Below are 18,131 nucleotides of genomic sequence, written 5' to 3'. Positions count from 1 at the left end.
TCATAAGCGCTATACCAGGAGGTCACACCGGAACAATAACCCTACCTACTGTCCAGGAGTGATCTATTTTTACTCTTCAACTCGAGTAGACCTCGGATACCACTGATGACTGTTTCCTACCTCTCATGTAGTTTATAATATTTTCTGTTTTTTTTTTAGTATCAGTTTTTTCTGTGTGTTTTCATGTGATGTTTGTTTTATTTTTTTTTGTTTAATAAATCGGTGATTTATCTATTTTATTAAAAAATAATTATATTGAATTGACACTATCTGTCATTTTAGTAAGGACTGAACAATTAAGATATTAATTTGTATGTGAGAGGTAATCAAGAGTTTAATTTTCAAGGGTAAATAAATTGCGTTGGTTTTATCATATTATTAAATATTAAAATGAAAACAAAACATCATCATGAATTTTCAACGAGGAGTGAGTACGGACAAATAGAAAAGAAAAAATTTCAAAAAAGGAAAATTGTAGTAGGAAAAGAACAAGCCTCTTTTTATCATGGGACCTTTTAAACAAGATATATCTCATATATATTTCATTCACAAAAATAAAATACCAAAATAAAAAAAAGCTGCTTTTCCTTCTGTTTTTTCGTCATCATCTCCTTTTCATTTTTTGTTTTTATTATTTTTTGGATAATGTTCATGATCTCATATCTCTCAATATTATTTTTTTAAAAATTAAGGTAAAAAATTTATAACCTTATATGTTGATTTACTGTTAAAAATATTAACATAGGGCATTTAAAAAATTTTGAATTCAAAATTTATTAGCTTCTTATGATGAAAGGTGTATAGGCTAAATATTTAATTTTAAATTTATTCCGACGCCCAAGTGTTTATTGTATTTGTAAAAAAATTTTTTAAATAAAATAAAATAAACTAAAAAAAAAAAGGTATTTGGAGCAGACATGGGAATTAGAAGGTTTGGCCATGTAGCAATTAGATCTTGGTTGGCAAAAGAATCTTCCAACAAGATCAAACATGGCAAGTTTATAAATGTATTTATATATAGTTTACCAATAAAATATTAAAAACTCATCACAAGCATCTAATATATTTATTTATTCCTAAAAATATACAAGTAAATAAATAGATAAGGAAGAAGACACGTGGCAGTTAAACAGAGTGGTCGTAGGAGGACAGGACCGCACGACAGATCCTTCACTAATAGGAATGTGACACGTGAATGACTGTGAGGTCAGCTAACGTCCTCCCCGGGGCAATCAACCGCGAACGTTATATTTCGTTTCGTTTTGCTCGCATTAAAAAGCTCGCGCTTTTCTATCTCTTCCTCTCCTTCTCGTCATCATCCTTCGTCTTTGCTTGGCCCCCGGCGGCCGGAAATTTGGGTTGGGGTTAGGGTTCCGGCGAGGGATGGGGACATGGAGGAAGGCGTATGGTGCGCTCAAGGATTCCACCAAGGTCGGCCTCGCCAAGGTCAATAGCGAATTCAAGGTTGGAGCTTTTAGTTTGAATTTTTTTTTTTTTTCTTTTTTTTTTCTTTTTGGTTTGAATTCTCTTAGTGGGTTTATTTGAATGGTGATTTCTGATGCGCTTCTCATTGGTGGAAGGATTTGGATATAGCGATCGTCAAGGCCACGAACCATGTTGAATGCCCACCGAAGGAACGGCATGTGAGAAGTGAGTGAATTGATTCTTGATTGGAATTTGGTTCCTTTTTTTTCTGCTCGTTTTCTGGTTGGAATGTCGTCTATGTTTGGAGGATGATGAATCGATGATGATTGCATTGGTTTCATTTGTTATTTTATTAAATTTACTCTGTTTCAATTGAAAATTTTGTGGGAACTTCATGGCATTGCCTGCATTTCTTCATTTTTTATGTAATTTAATATGATTTTATTAGTACTTTAACAGATCTCTTGGGGTTGAGATTGATGTTTCCATTTCCAGGGTGATTTGTTGGCAATGTGGAAATTTCGTTCTGGCCTTCGTGGTGTTTTAGTTCTTTTTGGTGATTTGGATTCCATTAATAGTAAAAGTGTCTCTTTTTTTTTTTCTTCTTTTGTTTAGAAATATTTGCAGCTACATCGATTGTTCGGCCAAGGGCTGATGTGGCTTATTGCATATATGCTCTCTCAAGGAGGCTGGGGAAGACAAGGAATTGGACGGTATGCTTGTTTTTGTTGCTCATTATTTATCATTGCTATTATCTTTTATGGCACATTTGGTTGTATTATTGAATTTGAAGAACGTGGTCTGTTATGCAACCTTTAGTCATACTTATATTTTTGCATCTGTAGGTAAGTTGCTCCCGCAAAAGAAGTGACAGCTCTTTCTTTTTCTGTTTCTGAAATGAATAATTATTATATTTTAATATTTAAGTCCCTCCTTTCAACTAGGAGATTAACATTATTAGTCTGTGGTATCCCACAGGTCGCATTGAAAACATTGATAGTTATTCACAGAATATTGAGAGAAGGTGACCCCACGTTCAGAGAAGATCTTTTGAATTATTCACATAGAGGACATGTTCTACAAATATCTAATTTCAAAGATGATTCAAGCCCCCTTGGTAAGTTATGTGTATGCTTGTGCACATGGCATCAATAAACTGAATCATACAATGTGGCTGGAGACCTCCTAAATAGTAGATGGAAATTCCCCTATTGACTCATCGCTGATGGGTAGACTTTCTTCTTCCAGCTTGGGATTGTTCTGCATGGGTCCGGACTTATGCTCTCTTCTTAGAAGAACGGCTCGAGTGCTTTAGAGTCTTGAAATACGATATTGAAACGGAACGGTTGGTGAGGCCCTCACAAACTGGTGCTAAGGCAAGTTCAGTGATTTAAATTTTCTTGCAGCTGCCTTTTACTTTTATAAAATTGAGATTGTTATTTCTCCTTTGATCATTAATTGCTGAGTTCTGTTCATTTGCAGGGACACAGTAGGACAAGGACTTTAGGTTGTCCGGATCTGCTAGAACATCTACCAGCTTTACAGCAGCTGCTATTCCGACTTCTGGGTTGCCAGGTATTTATCAGGAGCTGTTGATGCAGTTGTAGGGCCATTCAAGAAGCTATGACTGAATTCTGCTCTAGTGTGATTTCAAGTGATTCTTAGCTATGTTTTATTCTTTACTGCAATCATCCCTGTAAAATTTGCATTTTCTTTTTTATGACTAGCCTGAAGGAGGAGCATTTGGCAACTACCTTATACAGTATGCGTTAGCACTGGTATGCTTATTTTATCCTTTTTTTTATGACACTTAAACACATCTGTCAGTGAGAAATGAGTTTTCAGTCTTGAATGATTATTTATATTAAAGCTGGCAGATGAATTTTTTACTGTGCTCATGTTATGTAGAAATTTCTTCCTTTATTAAAATAATCAAAACAGCATTTTTGACATTGCCTATTTTTCTTTTTAGGTTCTGAAAGAGAGCTTCAAAATCTACTGTGCCATCAATGATGGGATCATTAACCTTGTAGACATGGTACTGTGCTTTTTAATATCAGTTCTTTACTTGATATTCTCATTAGCAGTCCTATTCTGGTTCTGTTTCTTCTAATTCAATTTGCTTTCAATTGTTTGCAGTTCTTTGAGATGTCAAGATATGATGCTATTAAAGCCCTTGACATCTATAAGAGGGCTGGTCAGCAGGTGACAGTTTTTTTAATTGACATTTGCTTTTCTTTGTGAGAAAGGATAATGTCTGAGAGAGCATTTTTGGTTGTCATACTTCTAATATGGAATAAGTAGTTGTTGAGCTTCTCTTTTGCTGTCCCACAGGCTGAAAACCTTTCTGAATTTTATGAGTTCTGCAAAGGGCTGGAGCTTGCCCGAAACTTCCAGTTTCCAACTCTTAGACAGGTTCTGTTTTCCTGCTCAAGGCTGTTGATATTAATCAGCTTCTTGTATTTCTGAATTGTTTTCCCTCTCATTCGGTTTGTCATTTTGGCCCTTCATTGTTCTACAGCCACCACCCTCTTTTCTTGCTACGATGGAGGAGTATGTTAGAGAAGCACCTCGGTTTGGATCTGGTTCAAGTAAAGCGTTGGTGAGTATAGCTGAGTTCTCTACATTCAGAATAATATTGCCATTATTTGGCCATGAAATTCATGTTATGGTTATGTTATATGCCAAATGAATTGGCAATCTAGTGTAGAGAAAAAACTTATCCCTATAGGGTTCCTTCAGTGATGAATCCCCATGATTTCCTCAGAATTAACCAATGGTTCAACAATTGTTGTGAATTATTCATATGACATTAGACTCTCTTATATATTTTTAGCTTTGTGCTGTAAGACCATAGAAATCCTGGACAAACTGTCTTATATTGATTCTCTGATATCTCGTCAGGAATATCAAGAGACAAACCTTTTGACCTACAAAGAAGAAGAAGCAGCTCCTCCACCGGAGAGCCCAAAACCTGTTGAAGAGGAACCACCTGTGGAAACTGAAGAACCACCAGAACCAATCATAGAGGCTGCTTCTCAACCAGAGACTATTGGAGATCTTTTGGTATTGTTCATATTTCTTTGTCATTGTCATTGCAGGTAGATTTATTATCCAATACCTATATATTGATTCCCTGTGTTGTGTATATCATGCAGGGTTTGGATGAAATAAACCCTATGGCTGCTGAACTGGAACAAAGCAATGCCTTGGCTTTAGCAATCATCCAGCCTGGTATTTATTTATTGATAACCAATCCTTTTTTATTTCTACATTGTATGAATACATTTATATACATTTATGTATACATGTATAGACATTAATGTGAAATGCAAATTCAATTTCTTGGATTTGGACCTGTGCAGGGGATGAACCAAGCTCAACCAGGACTGGTGGCTTGTTTGGGAGTGAAAAAAATTCCTCAGGATGGGAATTAGCTTTAGTGACTGCTCCGAGCAGCAATACAAGCCATGTAGTTGAAAGCAAACTGGTACACATATCTGAATGCAATAGATTTACCAACATTTCTATTTCCATAATTCATTGCTTTCTCCGTGATAAACTGCATTTTGCTCAACAGGCTGGTGGATTTGATAAGCTCTTGCTCGATAGCTTGTATGAAGACGCTACCAGGAGGCAACAGATAGCAGCTGCCAATCCTTTCCAAGCTCAAGACCCGTTTGCCACGTCCAACAACATCGCACCTCCACCGAATGTTCAGATGGCTATAATGGCTCAGCAGCAACAGCAATATTACTATCAGCAGCAGCAGCAGCAGCAGCAGCAGATGATGATGGTTCCTCACACTTACCAACCACATTATAATCCTCCTTCGCAGATAGGCGCTGCAAATCCCTTCGGCGATCCATTGGTTGGCTTCGGGCAACCTGCTCCTCAACATGGCCATTCTAGTCTGATTTAATTGTTCATTTTCATTTTTTTTGTTCTTTTAGTTTTTGGTTGTTCTTCTTCTCATGTATGTATTTGAGAGAAGCAATATTCATTGCTGGTTTCAAGTGTAGGTGAGTTCTTGTTATAGCTTCTCTTTGTATGATTCATTGTATTGTTGAGAGATGCTCTTGATTGATCCAGGAGGACTAATTCTTTTCATTCATTATTTTTTTAAAAAAAACATTTGCCATCTAAAAGAACTTCATTAATCTTCATTTTGACTTTTTTAATTGAAAGAACATTGTTGGAGCCTTGATTAATAAATTCGCTTATGAGATGTTTAATAAAACATAATTATCGTTTTCTTGGAGATTCACGTCAATGATGATTGATTAATGAAGGTGGTGAACATGATAACTTACGTTGTCTCTGCCGGAACACTTTAAACGCTCATTTAGTTCCTCCGTTTTGCTGAAGTTCTCGTCCCTCTTGTTCGTGGTCCATGGAGGTGGCCGGCGGAGCGCCGGTGGAGCTCGCTCTCTCTCTCTCTCCCGAGTCGGCGGAACAACTGAACTTGGAGTCAGTGATTCAGTGAAGATTTGGAAGCTGGGCCTCTACAAGATCATCTTCGTCATCCCTGCGGACCTCTCTCTCTCCCCAGAATCGTCGCTGTGTTTTGGTATTTTATCGGTTTTAATTGATTATCCATTGATTGCCGCTATTAGTTCTTGCTCATCATTCTGCGAAAATTTCTTGTTGTTTTGTTATGTTTAATTGTTTTGCTTGTACTTGTAGTTAAGGTCCTCTGCTTCTATTAATCATGACAAAATTGAATATAGTGGTCTAGTTAGTGTCTTCATGAACTCCCAGCCCTTGCATTTCTCCAGCACACTTTGGAAAAATTTTGTTTTTACATCTCTAACTTGTACTGTTAAATGAATTTAGTTTCCAGTAGAATAGTTCCAAGTTGTTCTTGAGGTATCCCATTGATAAATTTCGCTTCCACTGAAATTTGAAGGGAGTTATGTTTGGCTGGCAAGGTTTATTGGGGAGTTTTTCTATGGTAAACATGGAACATTTCAACAATGTGGAAGACATGATGGAAGTTTCAAAAGTATTGGTGGGGTACCTGAAGAATGTGACCTTGGTTTGCCTGTACTTGATTGAAATGTCACGGAAGTGCTTTCCATTTGAATCCAGTTTCTTTAGGCTTGAATTTGGTGGCTATAAGTTTTGTGTGCTTTCCATAACATGTTGGCAATATGAGATTGCTGATAATTAATTGCTTATTACAGGATTTAGTAGTTAGGAATCATCTCCATTTCAGGCTTTTATTAGTTGTAGAGATTACATCATTGATGGCATGATCCTCTTTTAGAAAAACTTTCTGTATATGTTGTTGAAAATCTTGATCCATAACTAAAATTTTTTTATTTTCTGCCTGAGCACTATGTCTCAACCACCGTGTGTGGAGCCTTTTCTCCTATGCTTATACATGTTCTCCTGTCATTGGTTTTGTCTGCCATGGAGAAAAATTAAAATGAGCTTCCTGTGGGGAGCCTCCCCTCCTTTGCTTATACATATCCTCCTGTTATTGCTTGTTTCTGTCATGGAGAAAACTTATAGGAGCTCTTTGTAAAAGATGTGGATAATATATTTGATTATTATGATGCAACTAATTTCTTTCCTAGTTATAAATCAATATCAGATGCCGTTTTCTCAGCCTTTTTCATAGCCACAGTTCCAGAATACAATTATAATCTGTACACATTCAACAAATGATCAAAATCAGATCAAAGAGAAGGAAATCAACTGAGGAACCACTTGAGCTAGTTTACTGGTACTACCAGTGTTGCTTTGTTCTATGTTGCTTTAACATCAACAAATTATTAAATGGTTTGGCGTTTTTCTTTTGCATATTTGTACTTAGAACAACTTTCTGTTCCACATGCGAACAGAAGTTGGGCATTGAGAACTGAATTGCATGTCTTTGTTTCGAGGAAATATGTTCATTTGAGTTCTTACTAAAAGTCATCACAAAGTCATCATTTCTTTTTTCTTTGTAGCCACAGCAAATTGTTCGAGTCCTTTTCTTTTCTTTTCTTTTATGGAATTGCTTGGTCAAAGGGTATGTATGGATCTCAAATCCTACCGTGGTTTATCTTTGTTTCAGATTGCAAGTATGTCAGCTACCAGGCAATGACAACCACTTTCAGCTCAAGCATAGGTTAGATATTGTGCTATTGATTCTGTATATGACCTAGTTGTCATTGTGATTGTCTTTGAAGTTGTACTTTTTATGGTAAGTGACGCCCAACCTGTTGACGACGATGTTCAACTTTTTTGTCGCATTCGTTTTGTCGTGTGCGAAGTGGTCCTGCTACTGTCCTTGTGGACCAAGGTCGTTAGTATTATAGTTTTTGTGGCATTTACCTCCTTTGATTTGCTTTTGTCGCATTTTCCTCCTTTGATTTATATTCGAGTTTTGGCCAATATGTGCTGCAGAGATTTGTATTGGTATGGCCGCCAAAGACCTCTTACAAGATTCTATCAAATCTCACCTATATAGACTGATTGAAGGTTACTTTCCCTTGCTTTACTTTTATATTATATAAATGTTTTCTTGTTTTCATTGTGTAATTAATCCATAACAATTTACATTTCCCTTTTGTTATCTTGTGCTAGCAGCACATTTAGGATTTATCTCCATCAATGACTGAGGAAAATAAATTGTAACAATCCTCTGTTTGTATCAATCTATGGTCTTATTGGCTTTTGTCCAAGAGCCTTGTGAATAATCATCATCCAGACTGCGCATATTCAGTTGTCAATCAGAAAATACATGTTATTTTAGTATAGAGTATTGAATCTGTTGATGTTTGTGTATTAATTGGAAAACAGGGACATTATGCTTCTGACTTTCACTTTTTCCTGCACTGAGATCTAGAATTTGGGAAGAACATAGGTCAAAATATTTACTTAAATGCAGTTTGTGTTCTGGCATATTGTTCTGATCCTGAAATTAATACATATTTGATCTGTAGACTAAATTTCTTGCTTTCTTTAGATGTTTCTGTTTGGTTTATCTAAAAGACTTTCTCGAAGGATTCATCCTTCACAAATTTCAAATGACCATAGTATGTTAGGCATTTCCCTCCTGATATTTCTGCAATAGTTTTTTGTCATATCAAGATCTTAAAAATTCAATTGTTCAGATCCACTGAGCATAGGAGCTGTCTTTGCTGAATGTATTGCAGAAATGTGCAAGTATGCACCATACAGCATCTTACCTACTTATGCTTGCAGAGAAATATCAGAATGTGTCTTGCGGACTCAAACTATCACTAGTTTCTTTATTTTTCATGCTAACACTAATCTGACTTAGCAATTGCCACCATATCTTGCACATCAGTGAAAACAAAATCTATAAGTAGATCACTCTTTTTTGGCAAGAAATTCAAAAATTCTTCTGATGCAATTATACAACATTATTGATCTCATTACTGCAGTCTTTGGTGTTGGTAGCTCACCAATCTTACTAATGCAGAAACAATATGCATCATCATGAACAACAACAACAACAGTCCCGAGGAGGACTTGCAAATTCTCAATCCAATTCAATCCAATCCAATCCAACTTGGCATGGGTGGTAAGTCTTCCAAATCCTAGACATGTTCTCTCAACTTTATACAGCTGAGTTTAATGTTTATTCAAGGGCCTCTTAAGGGAATATGAAGTCTAAAACCTTATTTTAGAATGGGACTCTTAATTATTTAATAAAAATTAATTTTTTTTAAATAAATACTGATAAAAATTCTTGTTAATTATTTACATCCTTACGATGCTAACTGGTAAGGGGTTTCAGTTGATAAAAAGTATATAATTAATTAAATATTAAATTAAAACTTTTAAATTTTAATATATTACAAGAAATAATTATTATTATATTACACTAATAAGGCTTTAAAAAACTTTTAGACGTCCAATAGCTATTAAATCAAAATTTTTAAATATCAATTTTTATAACAAATAATTATTATAGTTATAATAATAACCTTTAAAAAAAAAAAAAAATCAAAGTTTAAGTTAGTATGAGGCCCTTAGATTTAAGTTGTTCTACTCACTGTAGTCTTGAGCCGTCTCTATGTTTATTTATGTAGTATTTGATTGCTTAATAGATTAGCACTCTACTGTGATTGTTATTGTTATTGTAAATTATAATATTTAAATATCAATTTATTATAACAAATTATGATAATAACTTTTAAAAAATCAAAGTTAATACTAATATGAGGCTTGTTTTAAGCCTTTAGTTGTTTCTTAATGTTTATTTATGTAGTATTTCATTGCTTAAAAGATTAGCACTCTACTGTGATTCTTATTGTTATTGTTATTGTTATATATTGTGATTGTGGCTGTGCTATACAGGTGTCTCTATCACTTGGGGTTGCGGCAAAGCAGTGACGTAACGGGAAGGACCCTGAAGCCTCATCCAACGAGTTCAACATAAGAGTCAAACTCCTCTTGGGCCCCACACGTGGTGATCATCTCGTCTTTATCTTATATAACGTCACTTCTCTTTCTCCTTTTCCTTCTCTTTATCTTTCTCTTATCAGAGTGAGAGCAAGGTGGTGGAGGTGCGGTCTCATGCCTGAAAGCCGTGGTGAACGCCCTGTTGGAAGGCCCAATAGGGCCGGACAGAACCTTGGGGTATATGTGTTTTCTTAGATTCTAACTCTTTGTTCTCCATTTTATCTCTGCTGGTGGTGCCGGGTGTTTATGAGATTTCTGGCCTTTTTTTCCTTGTGTTCTTGATCAGTAGTTGTTTTGTTTATCTTATTTTACTTTGATTATGTCTTCAATGGTTGAGTTTTAATGTTTTTATCTGTTGCATGTTTACATGGGACGTGCATTTTTCTCATATGGGTGTTTGTATTGATTCTTCCCCTGTTTTCAGGCTTTGAATCTTGTTGTTTTAGATTAGAATTTGTATTTCGGTGATGAGCTTTTTAGAAAGTATTTTTCCAGTTTTCTCTTTCTAACGTGTTGGATCTTTGATGTGTTATTATATGGCTGAATGTAGCTATGAGAATTTGCTCTTTTTTTTTTGGAAAAAATTTTGGAAAAAGAGAACTTGCTGCTTAAGGAATGTGGTTGAAGCTGCATCATAATTTTTATTTTTTATTTTTTATTTTTTTATTTTTTGATAAAAGCATCATGCCTTTTACATTAAGTTGTGAGATAAGTTGATATGGATCAACAATGAGCTAAATATGAGTCCAATTATGTCTAGAGAAGTTGGAAAATGTTATCCTGCATCTGTTTTGCCCCTATCAAATTTAGAACAGTCGAAGAATTATTCTGGTTTAGTCTTGTGTGATAATTGTGAATCTGCGGCCTGTCGTTTTTGGTATTTGTTCGATTCGGTTGATCGTTGGCTTAAAAAGACTTCAAGTTGATGAATTTGTCGTAATCTAGGACCATAAACACGTGTCGTGAATTAAGAAATGCTACCATATATTCTAAAAAAAGTGCCGTAATTGTTATATGATGTATAATGTGCAAATTTTGTTGTGTTATTATATGATTATTAAACTTTTGTCGATATCTATTTGTTTTTGTCGTCTTCCGATTATCATTAGTTCATAAAAGGTTCGAGCTGATGGTTATATCTTGCTTTATGATTATAATCACATACAATGAAACTAACATTTTAGTATTCTTGCCAGAAGTATCAGAATATAATTGAACAAGTTCTAGCTTATAGAAGTGTGTTCTAGAAAGCATGATGGTTAAATTTATAGTCTGAAACCTACCAAGTAAATCTTTTCTTTTCTTAGTTTAGGACAGGGTTTACAACATGTGTTCTAAATGTTAACTTCCCTCTGTATCATGTTTTGGATTGAATTTATTTGTTAGACATCATCATTTTTAGTTCTTATTTTTTGTTCGCCAAAAATTTCTGATATACATGTGGGTTCAGGATGACCGTGGCTTTTGGGCCTCTTTACTCATGTTTATCCGACTGTTTGGGGACTTCATCATCTTCCTCCTACCAAGGTTGGTGGCTCTTCAATAAAATTTACAACAATATAATCATAGCCATGAACTTTATGCTGTGCAACTCTACCCATTTGTGGGAAACATTCTCTTTGCTTTTCCTCCCACTATTATTATTTCTGTTGCACATAGAATTCTTCAGTAAAAATGCTGAATTAGAATGTGCTTTACTGCAAGTCTCATTCGATAACAAGCAATGCTTACAAGAATTAGTCTTTGGTTTTTCTTTCCTAAAGAATGCATCTCTTTATTTTGTTATTCTACACTAGAACTGGCATGGTTAAGAACTCATGGAAAGTCTAAAAATAGTTTCCTAGTCCCCGTTGGGAATGATGGATGATATTTGAAGTTTGATCATCGAAATTTTTGTTGGTTTTCAGTATATTTTGAAACATAAACTGGAGATGATTATATTTAATTTTTAATTTGCATTGTTCTTCAGGAGGGAAGTTCCTCAACAGGTCCCTGTGATACCAAGAGTCATAGTTTTCAGGAGGCGCCGACAAGTGTTTCTCGATAGGCTTGCAAACAATGTGAGAATTGCTCTGTTAACAATATTCCTCAGTCAACAAGATGCAAGGGGAAGGACCATTACCATCTTTGTACTCGGCCTCCTTCTGCTTCTGTAAGCACTTGCTCACATTTTTTTTTTTCTTTTAATTTTTTGTATTTGTTGTTGTGTATGTTTTCAAAGTTCACTTTTGATGCAGTTCTCGTGCCGGGGTTATTCGCCCTTTTCCGTGGGTTGTACTAAATTGGGATCCCCCCCTGTATTTGTGGCCTGCTGCAGAACCTGATGACAGAAATGAGGAACCTGGGGAAGGTATTCTTTCTCTTTTTAGCTGTATAGAACAGTGACTAGATCATCATCGCAACTTCAATCATGATTACAGAAAAAAAAAAAACTGAGAAAATGGCAATACAATCACCATATTCTTTTCTTCGTGAAAATTTACATATTGAAATTTATGGTTTTTGTTTTCGTTTTGTATTGAAATCATCGGGTGGTTTATTTGCAGGGGAGAATCCTGAGCATGAGGAATGAAAATCGGGCGCGAACCTTGAACTAGGAATAGAAATAAAGCAGTGAAGTTCAGTGTAGCTGCTCATTGTAGAACCTGCTTAGAAATAATGAATGGAAATTTCCTTTAAAAAGTTCACAGTTTTTCTTATTTAAAAAACCAAAAACACTGACAATCATTTGAAACCCCCAACTTCTCCCGCATGTTTTACAATTTTTATTAAAAAAAAAAAAAAAGATTGAATCACCCACATTATTATTATTATTATTATTTGTATGAAAATGTCTGCAAGTCACTGATACTAAGCCTTTGGCTTTGAAGAGAAAGGGCAGTGATTTTACATTACAAATAAACTAAAACCATGCATAAAATAGCTTATATATATATATATTACAAAATGTAAAAGTGTTAATAATTCATCCTTCCTGTTGTGAACACTGGTGCAATCAAAGCTTTGTTATCATTCTATTATTTAAATAATAAACAATAATATTAATGATGATATCTACACACAACGTGGACAATTCGATAAACGAGCCAGAAGTAAAATATTAAATAAACAAACATATTTCATAAGCATCTCTAATTTATCATCGATTAATAATATATATATATATATATATAATATTTCAATAGTTTCTCTCTCTTACCTCCATGTCCATGAGAGAGAGAGAGAGAGAGAGAGAGAGAGAGTAATACCAAAAAGAAGCGAAGTAAATGGTTAAATTTGACCTCGTTTTTGAGAGACGTTACCAAACCAGCCCACCGGTCTCTGCCTCACACCTCATCCTCACAAAAAAAAGGGCATTTTCGTCTTTCCAGGTAGCGCACCACAGAGACATATATACTTACTATAAATGGCAAGATTTGCATTCCCTTTTCCTCACTCTGCTGAATAAAAGAGAACAGCTCCATCATCTCATCCACATTTTCTCTCTTTTTCTGGTAATATGATCTTCCTACTTCTCTCTCTCTCTCTCTCCTTTTATTTAATATAATTTATTCTGATTTTTTTGCTTGCAATTGTTGCAGAATGGATTATGCACTGAGCATGATAAAGGATTTTCCAGGTGAAAAATAAGTTGCACATCTCTCTTTTGCTTCTTGTTTGCATGTTTGATGTTTAAATGACTGATTTGAGGGGTACCCACATCCAAAGTACAAGGAACCAACTTGGTTGAGGAAATGAAGGAACTTGGGAAACTATGTTCTAGCATCAACATGAATGAACAACAACAACAACAACAACAACAACATCAACAACAACAACAACCAGTTGTTGTTGTTGTCTGTCCCAAACCAAGGAGACTTAATTTCAGGTCTGATCCTAACCATTATCTCTTCTTCTCTTTCTTAGAGGATGCCAGGATTATTTTGGTGATGAGAAAACTGATGAACTTGTGTTCAATTCTTTTCAGTATTTCTTAATGTTTTTTTACTATTTATTTAGTTGGAAAAATCCAGGTCTTATGGTGATTACACTGACATCAAAGTTGCAGGTGATCTTTCAGACATCCTTGTCAGCAAGGTTTGTGAAAATAATATACATAAATACACAAATAAGTTTCATGTTTTCAATTCAATTCTTAGTTGTTAATCATCATCAAGTCCTGTTTCTCATTGTGCAGGCTACACCACCATACTTCACTGGTTCTCCACCAGTTCGTTCAACCAATCCTGTGTCTCGAGATGCTCTGTTCTTGAAATACAAAGCACCATGAGACTTCAATTTTGTTCATGAGTTTCAGATGTGCATATCAATATCAACAATGTGTTGGCAAGTAGGTAGCCAATACAGCTGGTCAAGTTTTTGTTAGTTTCTTCTTCTTGCCCATGTTTTTCTCGGTTTAATTGTAAATGGTCAACTTTGTAGAGAGCTTGGTGCTGAATGAACATGTTGTTCTAATTGTAATAATGTTGGGAATGTAACAGTGAAATATAATAATTTCAATAACTAAGGATGAGAGTTCTATCATTAACTTGACAGTCAAATACATCAAATTAAACATGTCCTTTTCCTAGTCCCAAATGCATATCATCTTAATTCTCTGTTTTTTTTTTCAGATTGTAATACAGTATTTCAACAAGATATTATCAAGATTCGAATTCCTATTTTTTATATAGTGATCGACGAGTGTCATTTTGCAAATACATACATACTTGTATGAAGATCTCCGACTTGAAAGTTGAAATCTTTATATCTACATCAAGTAAAGACGTGTGATTTGGAGAGCATCTGCGTACCAACCGTGCACAAACAAACATACATATGATCACTGGTCAAATTAAAGGAAATAAACGACGAACGCGCATCACATGCAACAGACAACCTCAATGATGTAAGTAGGGAAGGAAAAGAAAATTAGACAGGGAGAAAGCAGAACATCACTCACCTGCAATTTAAGTTGAAGGTGAGCTGTATAATAAATAATGGTATCAAGGGTTGTAAGCTGTCTTGGAACTTAATGGGTTGCCATTGTTTTGATATCACGGCTAGTGATGGTACTTTTGCCTCTTAATAATTGTCCATGCCCTGAAAGCCAGTTCAGTCCAGTTAGGATGGTTTATAATCACATCATAGAAACACAGCTACATAACCAAGGATAAAATCAGTGCACTTTCGAGCATTCTTGCTGACACACGCAAAAACCAATAAAATTTTGTATCAAAATTATGGATGGAAGATAGGTTTCTACAATCATAAGAATTAAAAACTAAGCGTTTGAATCCTCTGTTTATACAAGACCATAAAGCTTCAGATGAAACTTTGATTTCCTTCAAATTTTCTCAGAATCTTTCAATTTCATGACTAGTGCGGCAGTTCTCAATTTCTCCATTGAAGAAAGAAAACATTTGCCACTTATAATGATGTAAACTCAAGTGAAAAAAAAATCATAAAAGTAATGTAAAGCTCACCTATAAAGTTGCTCTAACAACACTATCAATGCAATTTGGTGATTCAAAACCATGGAAGATAATCTAATAGTTACGTCGGCACGCTCACGAACTTGAGGACCATGGCCATATGGACCGCCAATGCAAAATGCAAGCCTTGCTGATCCCTACAAATAAACTCAACAAATGAACAGCATGCTGCATGGGAATTTCGTCGCCAAAGGTATGCATTTTGTTGTAAAACGACAAAAATTCACTAGCACATAAGATTTGTTGTAATACAACAAAAATAGCACTTGTGCATAAGATTTGTCGTAATGCAGAAAATACGGTTGACAACAATAAAAAGAGTAGTTATTTTATCTCAACATGAGAATGCTTAATTTCTAATGTAAATCTAAAACATTTCAAGGCCACTTCGCAAAGCCTGAAGCTTTCCAAACATGCACAATTTGCACTTCAATTGCTCAGAGAGTGGTATCCTCAAAGAAAAGCTCTGAGTAACTAGAAATAAAAATATCAACTGCTAATGTTCAAATAATTTTAATTCAAGCATATCAAGCGCATCCTTTCAAAGGTATCAAGTAATTCAAGCCATTTACATACTGTTATACCAGCATCTCCAATAAGATCAGCCATTTGCTCAGAACCAATATCCACTCCATGCTCATCCAACACAACAACCTGAAGGAAAAATCCAAAAACAAAATAATAACCTATACCACCAAAAAGGCGTAAAAAATTCTATGTTCGATTCCATCACAAAAGTTCACATATAGCATAACCAATAACTTAGCGGCACAAAGACGAGGTGACACAAATAACGAGAGTAGATGCAAAACAGAAAAAAGATAATGTATGAATAGATGGATGAAAAGGGTTTAAGACACACCCAATCTTCAGGCCTGATTTGCTGCATCATGTTCATGTCTTCTGCTTCTATCTGGGCATTAACATTGCTGCTTGAAACAATACAGCAAGTCAAATTCCCTCTTGTATATATGCAAAGACGCCACAGCACAACAGGTACATTATCACTTGCACCATGATATTTAGAACAAAAACATATCTAAAAGCAAATTAGGAAGATATTGAAAATCAGCACAATCATATAAATAAACATGATGCTATCTATTTCAGATACCTACTGTAAAATGAGTTGTTTACATATGGCATAATAAAGGAACCATTCCAAAGTTGAAGTGGATCAATTGAAATAACAAGAGATATTTGTGGTGCTTGCCACCGCCAAAACAGATGAACAAAGAAAAACTCATTCATTCCACCAGCAATGCAATACCAACATCAAGCATCAATTCAATGAACTTATTAAAAGGCAATAATCTGGTCTTTCCAAATATTATACATCTGGATTATAATAACAATATTCACAGAAAACAAATTGAAGACCTGAATTATGGCAAAATATATATATATATAAAGAAAATGAAATCCGACCAAATTACAAAGTTGTGTAAAATTTAAAGCGTGTAAATTTATTTGTTATTTTTACATTGCAATACTGTGTACCAATTCTGTGGTAATCAAAATATGTTTTTTACGGCTCAGTTTCACATCTCTGCACTTATAACACATAATAATTATGAAAACTTTCCAAAAAAAGAGAAGAAAAATAAAAGTGCAAACCTGGTATTCCTCGGATTAGATTTGATATGAATATCATGTATGTTGCAATAGTGTCTGAGCTTCTCATTAAACTCTTCAACAACAAGTTGGATCCCAGGAGACCTCTTCTTGCCCACTGTTAGTATACGCAAAGGGAGAGCTTTCTGAACAAACACATAAATACACACACACACACACACACACACACCCCAAAAATTTCAGACAATGTCATACATGAACATATATCTATATCTATATAACTATATATATCCACAACATTTATCACATGGAAAGAATTATTAGGTCCTCTAGATATATAGAAAATGCCATACCACTGCCTGACCTGAGTATTTGGATATTTTGGCTGCAAAATGAAAATTAGAAAGACCAAAAAGCAAGAAAAAAGGGAAATTGTGAGGACCTGAAGGTGTTTATGGTGAATAGAAACTGAATAATAATAATAATAATCGTGCTAAATAATAAAAACAATAAATATTTGATGAAAAGATGCCTGAAAAAGGAGGTGGGCTCTTGCTGATGCATGAAATTTTCATCCTGAACTTCTTCTCTTTGAGAATAACCGAAAGGAAGCAAGATGCGGCCCTGCCTCTGCCTGTTGGGACGAACCTAGGGTTTAAAGACCGAGAGCAACAGCATTCACCAGGAAGAGGATCAAAATTGAAGAGAAAAAATTGTTTTTTTTATATATATATATATATAGATTTAGAAAGCCTTTCAAAAGTTTATCCTTTTTTATTTATAAGATTTTATTTTTTTTTTAATAATGCAGACAAGCTACTGCTACTCATACACCCATTAAAAACTCAACTGTGTTTTTAAAAAAAAATGAAGAATAATCAATCTTCTATATGGAAATAAATTCACTATTGAATATCGGTAATTATTTAATTTTTTTTTTGTTAATCAATAATTAAATCATGGTTACTAATCTTTATTCTTTAGAGTTTGGGGAGGAATTTTAAGAGTTCGTTAAAAATTAAGAAGACTTCAAATTTTTAAGAGAGTGAAATAATTACATTACGTCGCATAAGTTTCTTATGGTTGAAAATAATTTATACACATGTAATTATTTATTAGCAAAGGTGAATAATTAATTTATACACATAATTATTTATTATTATCATTTGTTTGCAAGGGTTTAATTGATACTCCATCCCCACGATTATTGAACAAATTTAAGTTTAAACCTTG

General features: G+C 34.6%; 4 protein-coding genes across 9 annotated transcripts; 3 read left to right on the top strand and 1 right to left on the bottom strand.

Annotated features, from left to right (window-relative positions):
* Positions 1-1,289: 1,289 nt before the first annotated feature.
* LOC120275202 (putative clathrin assembly protein At5g57200) lies at positions 1,290-5,638 on the top strand. Its single transcript, XM_039281725.1, has 15 exons — positions 1,290-1,464; positions 1,581-1,650; positions 2,041-2,138; positions 2,404-2,542; positions 2,674-2,801; positions 2,908-3,000; positions 3,153-3,203; positions 3,398-3,463; positions 3,565-3,630; positions 3,760-3,840; positions 3,947-4,027; positions 4,330-4,491; positions 4,584-4,659; positions 4,791-4,915; positions 5,006-5,638. Exons 1-15 carry the CDS (start codon positions 1,384-1,386, stop codon positions 5,345-5,347), a joined length of 1,659 nt encoding a protein of 552 aa, XP_039137659.1. The 5' UTR covers positions 1,290-1,383; the 3' UTR covers positions 5,348-5,638.
* A 168-nt stretch (positions 5,639-5,806) lies between these two features.
* LOC120275271 lies at positions 5,807-12,536 on the top strand. 5 transcript variants are annotated; one of them, XM_039281801.1, is made up of 11 exons: positions 5,807-5,995; positions 7,490-7,543; positions 7,624-7,717; positions 7,822-7,896; positions 8,864-8,965; positions 9,745-9,856; positions 9,933-10,026; positions 11,300-11,376; positions 11,819-12,001; positions 12,087-12,199; positions 12,396-12,536. In XM_039281801.1, exons 7-11 carry the CDS (start codon positions 9,964-9,966, stop codon positions 12,419-12,421), a joined length of 462 nt encoding a protein of 153 aa, XP_039137735.1. In that variant the 5' UTR covers positions 5,807-5,995; positions 7,490-7,543; positions 7,624-7,717; positions 7,822-7,896; positions 8,864-8,965; positions 9,745-9,856; positions 9,933-9,963; the 3' UTR covers positions 12,422-12,536. The 5 variants fall into 5 exon arrangements, with proteins under 5 accessions (XP_039137735.1, XP_039137732.1, XP_039137736.1 ...); XM_039281798.1 differs by having other exon boundaries at positions 5,807-7,156; XM_039281802.1 differs by lacking the exon at positions 7,624-7,717.
* A 760-nt stretch (positions 12,537-13,296) lies between these two features.
* On the top strand, positions 13,297-14,200 carry LOC120275771. 2 transcript variants are annotated; one of them, XM_039282465.1, is made up of 5 exons: positions 13,297-13,343; positions 13,431-13,468; positions 13,558-13,717; positions 13,863-13,926; positions 14,027-14,200. In XM_039282465.1, exons 2-5 carry the CDS (start codon positions 13,432-13,434, stop codon positions 14,117-14,119), a joined length of 354 nt encoding a protein of 117 aa, XP_039138399.1. In that variant the 5' UTR covers positions 13,297-13,343; position 13,431; the 3' UTR covers positions 14,120-14,200. The 2 variants fall into 2 exon arrangements, with proteins under 2 accessions (XP_039138399.1, XP_039138400.1); XM_039282466.1 differs by having other exon boundaries at positions 13,849-13,926; positions 14,027-14,110.
* Positions 14,201-14,350: 150 nt separating this feature from the next.
* LOC120275770 (putative RNA methyltransferase At5g10620) lies at positions 14,351-17,600 on the bottom strand. The gene is made up of 8 exons (XM_039282463.1): positions 17,431-17,600; positions 17,252-17,283; positions 16,941-17,083; positions 16,186-16,252; positions 15,900-15,977; positions 15,315-15,460; positions 14,792-14,931; positions 14,351-14,634 (listed from the first exon to the last, which is right to left on the bottom strand). The coding sequence occupies exons 1-7, from the start codon at positions 17,471-17,473 to the stop codon at positions 14,892-14,894; spliced, it is 549 nt and encodes a 182-aa protein (XP_039138397.1). The 5' UTR covers positions 17,474-17,600; the 3' UTR covers positions 14,351-14,634; positions 14,792-14,891.
* Between the last annotated feature and the right edge of the window lie 531 nt (positions 17,601-18,131).

This window comes from Dioscorea cayenensis, chromosome 14 (genome assembly GCF_009730915.1).
Source record: "Dioscorea cayenensis subsp. rotundata cultivar TDr96_F1 chromosome 14, TDr96_F1_v2_PseudoChromosome.rev07_lg8_w22 25.fasta, whole genome shotgun sequence".
Lineage (NCBI taxonomy): Eukaryota > Viridiplantae > Streptophyta > Magnoliopsida > Dioscoreales > Dioscoreaceae > Dioscorea > Dioscorea cayenensis.
This window is presented reverse-complemented; position numbering and strand designations above follow the sequence as displayed.

Bases quoted from the DNA above. Each gene is read 5' to 3' on its own strand.
- LOC120275202 (XM_039281725.1), top strand. From the start codon at position 1,384: ATGGGGACATGGAGGAAGGCGTATGGTGCGCTCAAGGATTCCACCAAG. The intron at 4,028-4,329 runs GTGAGTATAGCT...ATATCTCGTCAG, and splicing joins CTGGTTCAAGTAAAGCGTTG to GAATATCAAGAGACAAACCT. The intron at 4,492-4,583 runs GTATTGTTCATA...TATATCATGCAG, and splicing joins AGACTATTGGAGATCTTTTG to GGTTTGGATGAAATAAACCC.
- LOC120275271 (XM_039281803.1), top strand. From the start codon at position 9,964: ATGCCTGAAAGCCGTGGTGAACGCCCTGTTGGAAGGCCCAATAGGGCC. The intron at 10,027-11,299 runs GTATATGTGTTT...ATGTGGGTTCAG, and splicing joins GGGCCGGACAGAACCTTGGG to GATGACCGTGGCTTTTGGGC. The intron at 12,200-12,395 runs GTATTCTTTCTC...GTTTATTTGCAG, and splicing joins AAATGAGGAACCTGGGGAAG to GGGAGAATCCTGAGCATGAG.
- LOC120275771 (XM_039282465.1), top strand. From the start codon at position 13,432: ATGGATTATGCACTGAGCATGATAAAGGATTTTCCAG. The intron at 13,718-13,862 runs GTCTGATCCTAA...GGAAAAATCCAG, and splicing joins CCAAGGAGACTTAATTTCAG to GTCTTATGGTGATTACACTG. The intron at 13,927-14,026 runs GTTTGTGAAAAT...CTCATTGTGCAG, and splicing joins CAGACATCCTTGTCAGCAAG to GCTACACCACCATACTTCAC.
- LOC120275770 (XM_039282463.1), bottom strand. From the start codon at position 17,473: ATGAAAATTTCATGCATCAGCAAGAGCCCACCTCCTTTTTCAG. The intron at 16,253-16,940 runs GTTTGCACTTTT...TGTTTCAAGCAG, and splicing joins TCTAATCCGAGGAATACCAG to CAATGTTAATGCCCAGATAG. The intron at 15,461-15,899 runs GTATGTAAATGG...GTTTATTTGTAG, and splicing joins TTGGAGATGCTGGTATAACA to GGATCAGCAAGGCTTGCATT.